A 7,041-nucleotide genomic window follows, 5' to 3' on the forward strand; every position below is an offset into this window, starting at 1 on the left:
GATAGTATTTCCATGAGATTACATGAGGTGGTGTCAATCTGAAGATTTTATCATTTCTGACCATCCATACTCCAGCAGCCCATAATTATGATCTCCATTGCAATGTCTTTAGATAGCTTTCGAGATCGTGGTCAGAACAATTTCATCAAAAGCAGAAATCCCTCTTTGCTTGGTAGGGACCAGGTTTGTCCAACAGCTGAGTGAGAAAGGGCAATTCCAGAAGAGGTGAATAAGAGTCTCCTCTGTTGAATCAGCGCATAGAGCACAATTATAATCAACTCTGTCATGTAGTAGGAGCCGGAAGATCTTGTGAGTTAGTTCACGAAGAAACTTCACACGTAGAATGGTCGACCAAGTTTGATATTCCAAAACTGCAGAATATTTAAATTCATTTAGCATGCAACCTTTATATTTTCGCTGGCAAGCCCGATAAAGCAAGACCATTTTTGCATTTGACGGAGCAGCTTTCCATCAGTGCCTCACATTGACAAAAAAAATGATGGATGGGAATTTATTGACTGTTATTTCATTGTAGGACAGATGATAAACAAAAGGGGGCAGCGGTATTGTAGAGTTACAAAACTCCATAAACTAATCAGAAATGGCGGCGAAGGTACACACACGCTTAATGGTGGTAATACGGAGGTGGTTGGCCAGTTCCAGGGGCACCACTTGCCGGTCTCTGCTGATTTCCATGATGAGCAGGTGGCATCTGGTGTGAAGGATGCATCTCATGAGGCGGCGGTGGAGGGGCGGAGAAGCCCCCTGATGTCGCCGTGTACTGCTGTGGTGGAGCTGAGTACATATGGCCTGGATACTGGCCTGTAGCTGGTGGGTACCCTGAGTTGCCGGGATTCCAATTCGGCATTTGTCCGTTGGTGTTCTGGTTTTGAGCAGCGACACCTGGTGGTCCGTATGGTCCAGCTGCTTGAGAATTACCTTGCCATCCTGCAGTTGTAGGTGGTACACCGGCTGGCTGTGGTGCTGCTTGGTGTGCTCCTTCTGGTATTGTGTAATCCTTGCTCTTGTCACTATGAGCCTGAATGATAGAGAGAGAGACAGAGAGTGATGTTTTCCATATGGCAAGGCAAATCAAAGTGAGTTTGTGTTCTTTTAAAACGTGGAGTTTGCGTTACAAGTGACGAGGCAAACCAAAGTGGGTTCTACAAATGAAGCAAATCATATCCTCCAAATAATCATTTCCATGTCCAAAACACACTAAACAAAATGAACCCATTATACCTTTACATTGAGATCAGTATGACGAGAGTATGACAGGTGAATCTTACAGTAGCCACCATCGTAGATGCAATGCCCTTCCAATGCTTCCTTCGCAACTGTAGCAGTACTTGCATCTGAATGGTAAAGTGACCAAGAATCAGGTAGCTAGAGGATACCCCGCACTTGCTGTGAGAATTGGTTGATGAAAATCTGGGTTGGTAACATGAGAACCAAAATTAAAAATACATGACTTATTATATCTGATTATGTATAGTTGTAACAATATTTATATTGAATAAATAGAACAATAAAATGGAAAACATTTTCCCATGCATGGTTGAATGTTGTGGTGGGTCTTTCTCCATGCATGATTGCATGTTAAAGAGGGCCTTATCCAATTCATAGTTGTATGGTGAGGTGGCATATGCTTGCATGGTATGGTTAGTTGGCCGTACTGATACGTGCGGAGGGGGGCGGGGGGACACTGGTATCCCGCAGTATCCCATCTTTTCCAAATTAAAAAAGAAAGAAAATTATATAAGGACACGGTGGGGACTTGGGAGCCAGCCACCAGCGACCACGCCGCCACGCAACTCTCCTCCCGACGGCAACCACGTTCGAGCAGGTAACCTCGATGGTCGCTAGCAAGGAAGAACATCCTGAAGGAGGAAGATGGCAATGTGGCCGGCAACAAGGAAGAAGCTCCGGGCAGGGAGAAAGATGGGGACTGCAGCTGCCAGCAAGGAAGAAAATTTGGGTGGATTTAAAGATGGTGATGGAAGCTGCAGATGAGCAAGAAGGTATATGCGGCGGCATGGTCGTTTCTTCCCCTCTCTGCAGGCGGCTGGAGAAAAGGAGTACAAGAATGGAAAATTGGAAACGGCTGGAGAGTTACTAGTCTAGGGTTTTCTGGAATCAGGCCTTACATGGGCTCTGAATGGACCGCTCAAAGTCTTTCATCAATAGAAAAGAGAGAACATATATTCAGTGCTAACTAAAAAAATCTCATCTAAAAATTATCATTAAATCTTTATTGCATGATGTTTATCCGTATCCCATGTCCACGTAGTTGTATCCCCGTGTACGTATCTGTATAGCAAGGAGCATGAAAAAAAGGGTGGCCAATCGCTACCGCCAATATACACCATCACTTGACATAACATAATTCAGAACAAATTAAATTACTGAATAAAAATCAAAAGGCTAAAGGATGTTGGCGACTATTTAATGCCAAAAAATGATATATTCTCTGGCCCATACCAGGGTACTGAATTAGAGCTTGTGTTCCACCGTTCTTCTCAAAAATAGCAATTTTCTGGACTGTACCGAATGCAGAGAACACCTGAAATTTAATCAATCATAACCAGCACACAATAAGCAAAGCAGAATCAAAGTCTTGAAGCCTATTTGAATAAGTATTTTCCCATTTTACTTACAGTATGGAGAACATCCACTGATACAGCATACTGCATATTCTCAATTGATGCAAGAAGAACATTACCCTCAGCCTCCACCCTCCTTCCATCAGCACCAACAGCAGGCTGCCAAGTCATATCAAAGGGAAATCCATGCAAAAACAGCAGAGTTAGATAAAATGGTAAAACAAATGAAACTAAATTGTCAGAATGTTTCTGATCCCTAGCAGAAGAAATACCTGCAATGTACTATCTATAGCAGAGGAGTTGACTGGAAGGTAGGGGTTAGTGTAATCCCTGGAAAATAAAAACAAAAGGGAACATTTAACAGCGGCGGACTGGGAAAAAAAGGTAACCTGATTGATAGAAAAAGAACTACTCCTAACAAGGGTAAGGAGCAGGGATGAAAAACGCTAGTCCAGTGACAGGTGTAGACTTGTAGCAGTATCCTCATACAATAGGTTCAAACATATACTTCCTCCGTAAAGAAATATAAGAGCGTCTTTAGTGATCTAAACGCTCTTATATTTCTTTACGGAGGGAGTACAACATAAGTTCCAAGCAAATAGCCCCGGCAACCATAAAAAAACTGAAAGCCAAATGTTATTATAATGTAAGCCACACAATCTAGTTATCCATGGAATGTGAATCTCACCCACAAAAAGTGCATATGGTGGCTGGGCTCCAGGGAGCTCGGTGTTTTTTTCCAGCAAAAATACATTTTCTACATATTATAAAAAATCTGAAAAAAAGTATACACATAAAAAAGCATATGTGTAGTATAAACATACGAAATTTCATCTCTACTCCTAAAGGGGGAGTTGGTAGCCTGGTACACCGTGTTTTTTCGACCGTATTTTTTCGTCCCACCTGCCACCACCCCCTCCCAATTGTTTTTATCTCTTTACAAAAGATTACAGAAGGGAAAAAAAAACATTTGCCACTCCTCTCCCGGACGAGATCATTTGTCTAGGATTATACACTTCGACGCTGTCGCGCCACCGTCGATTCCCAGGGACGACGCCGTCGTTCATCACCAGGACGCGGCCGTCGCAGCTCCCCAGGACGTCGCCGCCGCCATCGCCGTGGATCCCCACACGCTGCCGGCACCATGGATCCCCACGAACGATGCATAAGGCGGCGAACAGTGCAGGACGTCATCACTGGAGAAGACCGTTCCAGCCTCTAGGTATTTTTCTGTTCGAGTTTGCTCTGTTAGAGGTACGTAGTTTGTGACATCAACAGCCAGATCACGTTTCGTCCATTCTCCCGGAACCTCACCATGCCATCTCCCAATCAATCCGACACCCTGCTCGGCGCCGCTGCTACTTGCTCCTTTGGTGGCTGCCTCCCATCCCTGGTCTCCCTTCTCCTTGCAGCCAGAGTCCTCAGGTGCCTCACCGGCGCCCCACCGTCGACCTCCCGGCGCCCCATCACAACCCTCCCAACCGACGCATCCCCCTGAGCCCTCGCACCACCTCCTTCCCCAGCGCCCACATCGCTGCCCCTCCTCACCACATCGCGGCCGTTAATGCCCTCAAGAGGCTGGGCCTGGAAGACTGCTTCAAGGGGATCATCTGCTTCGACACCCTGAACTCGCCGTGCTTGCTGCTGCCGTGCGACCAGGCGCCCACGATTTTCGACATTGCCGGACACTTCACTAGGTCAGGCAGCGCCGACGACCTGCCCAGGTGTCGCGTCCTATGCAAGCCCAACGTCGCCGCCATTGAGGTGGCCCTCAGGATCGCCAACATCAACCCTTACAAGGCGGTAAGTCTTGACGGTTTCAATTACCAGAAGTTGCAACATCCGAATACTTACTTTCCAGCATTCCAATTTTGTGTCTGACCATCAACTAACGAAAACTCGCTTACTTACCGCAGATTTTTTTCAACGACAGCGTCCACAACATTCAGGTAGGCAAGCGATTGGCCTCCACACAGTGCTGGTAAGTCATCGCTTGACATGTAAACCCTTCACACAGTAATGGATGCAACAGGTGCTGGCATTGCGATATTCATTAGCTTAAAATCCTAGCCTGAGAAAGCTAACTTAGCACAACGATTATGAATTATGTTCCTTACTCTGTTACAATTCAAAGAGAAGAATGTGTTGATTAAGATCCCTCACTGCCTTTTACATCTTTCATTTGTGAAGAATTTTGTCTTCTTGCTTTCTTTCGATTTAGGTGGGAATCTGTTCAACGAACAGATCTTCCTTTTGGTGACTGCAGACAAGGAGGTAGAGCAAACAATATGCAGGCAAGTATGTTTTCTACACTGGACCTCCTATTTTGTGTTTGACTAAATTTGCAAAACATCGTCGGCCAACTTATACTTTCTTTTTCTTGGTGATTTCCTTGCTCGGTTAAACTGATTGCGCATACGAGAATAATTGCATGTATTTCTTAGTTTTTTCCGGTTTAGTACAATATTTCAGTTGTGCATATTGTTCTTCACTATATTAGTGACAGTGTGTGACTACCTCTCTCGAAGTAATCTTAATTTACAGACATATAAATCGATGCATAGGTTCACTTGAACTCTAGCCTAATTAACATATATATAATCGTATTAGGTGACCCTTAGATTTGAGACAATATACAAGATGTTCTGTGTAAAGTAGATGTCATGTACTTTCTGTTAGGCAAAGTAGATGTTTATTAATACCCTCCCAATAGTAGCTTTGTTCACTTGCGGGTTTTTTACTTGAGTTTTGTCATCGCACATAATGATAGAAATAGTGGGTTCTCGGTAAGAAAAGAAGGTAGGGGCAGAGGGTAGATGAAATAGTGGCACAGAAATGCCAATTATCATTGTTTTCTTTCAGTAGGATCGCTTTCGAGGTAATATATGAGACCACGAAGTGCCGTCTCAAATGAATTTGCATAGTTATGGATCTTATATGCATAATCTACTCAGGAATAAGTGAATGAGATTACAAGGATGAAGTATTTTTGTACAGACTTGTTCGTGTGAAAGTACCTTTCACTACGAAAATGCATGTCCACTATTATGCGCATCTCTTTACCTTTCTTGTACGGGTACATGTTAAGGTGACTACTTTTGGACAACGAAAACGATTAAGCTTTTTAGATCTTTTGATTGATGTTAAAATCCATATTTCTGAAGATTTTGTAGTAGCTTGCATCTGAGTTCCGCATGAAAGAGCATAACAAGCCATTCTTTGATACGTGCGAAAGCCATTCTTTGATACGTGTGATGACATATTTGCCAATTATAGCAGGAAGGTACCCAGTTCATTTAACTGAATACCTGAAAATATGTGGGTGGTTTCAGTAGAAAAATATGGACGAGGTTCAGGTAGAACTTCTAGGAATTGAAAGTATGATGTGTGCAAGGGTATTGCTGTCTTCGGCCCAAATACTTTCTGTGGTGGGCAATGGGTATTACCTTGTCGTACATTAATAAAACATGATGGCTCTACTTGTACAACATTGCATGAATACCACAGTAATCCAGTACACCATCTCTTCTAATTCTTTTTGTCTGAATGGAAATGAATTAATTCTATAAGCCGTCTACATTGCCAGGCAAATGTTGCCCTTGATCCACCTTAAAAAGATGATGCTCGCCTGCCATATTTGCTCCTGAATGGATGTATGACACTAAGCATCCACCTGATCTTTAGAGTGCGGAAAATTTGTAATGTCTTTGCTAACACTCTCCTGAGTTCTGCCGTACTTTATTTTAAGTATTCACCCACAAATAGTGTAGATGGCGGGGACTTGTTGACAAATAATGGGGTGTTCTTCAAAACTATCCAAAATGGTTACCATTCTACTCAGATTTGGATCAGTTACATTGTTGTACTCCCTCCATAAAGAAATATAAGAGCGTTTAGATCACTACTTTTATTTGTTATACTGGGTGCAGAAGTCGTACATGCAAGTACTTGAAATATAAATAATGATGGAATATGCATCTTATGCATGTCAGATGATGATGAAGCTGTAGCTGATGGTTCCACTGAGGGAACTAACACAAGCAACTGATGCAGTTGCAACACAAGGTGGAGCTTACGGAAGCAGCATGGTGACGGCAGGATATCCAGCGGGCCAAGGTCGCTGTGAGAAGTATGAGACAACTATCTTGACTGGGACGATTGAGCCTCACCAATTCAATGAAATTATTTCCCTCGGGTTATGTTGGCCAAATATAATGCATATGATCCGTTAGACTGTAGGCTGGTTGCCCGTGACAGATGTCAAATATGAGGCATTGTCAAAGCACAATAGTGAATTCGACATGTACTTATGTGTATTTTCCCCTAAAATCATTTTGTGTGTATAGAGAAGTCGGTCACACAAGGAGGGGGGGGAGAGGGAGAGGTAGAGAGAAACGAAGCGAGGGAGGGTGAAGAAGAGTGTGTTGTTAATAAGTCG

General features: G+C 43.4%; 1 protein-coding gene across 4 annotated transcripts in view; it reads right to left on the bottom strand.

Annotated features, from left to right (window-relative positions):
- Nucleotides 1-484: 484 nt before the first annotated feature.
- The window catches only part of LOC119296148 (polypyrimidine tract-binding protein homolog 1-like), an 11,314-nt gene continuing 4,757 nt past the window's right edge, over nucleotides 485-7,041 (bottom strand). Inside the window, exons 6-10 of one of the 4 annotated variants that reach the window (XM_037574536.1) lie at nucleotides 2,876-2,933; nucleotides 2,658-2,762; nucleotides 2,482-2,563; nucleotides 1,243-1,355; nucleotides 485-1,039 (exon numbers count right to left, since the gene is read on the bottom strand). In XM_037574536.1, the coding sequence (XP_037430433.1) occupies nucleotides 626-1,039; nucleotides 1,243-1,355; nucleotides 2,482-2,563; nucleotides 2,658-2,762; nucleotides 2,876-2,933 (772 nt within the window). In that variant the 3' untranslated portion in view covers nucleotides 485-625. Of the gene's footprint in view, nucleotides 1,040-1,242; nucleotides 1,432-1,510; nucleotides 1,881-2,481; nucleotides 2,564-2,657; nucleotides 2,763-2,875; nucleotides 2,934-7,041 lie in introns of those variants that run through there. The other 3 variants (XM_037574538.1, XM_037574539.1, XM_037574537.1) reach the window with 3 other exon arrangements.

The sequence above is a fragment of the Triticum dicoccoides genome, chromosome 4B (genome assembly GCF_002162155.2).
Source record: "Triticum dicoccoides isolate Atlit2015 ecotype Zavitan chromosome 4B, WEW_v2.0, whole genome shotgun sequence".
NCBI classification, from domain to species: domain Eukaryota; kingdom Viridiplantae; phylum Streptophyta; class Magnoliopsida; order Poales; family Poaceae; genus Triticum; species Triticum dicoccoides.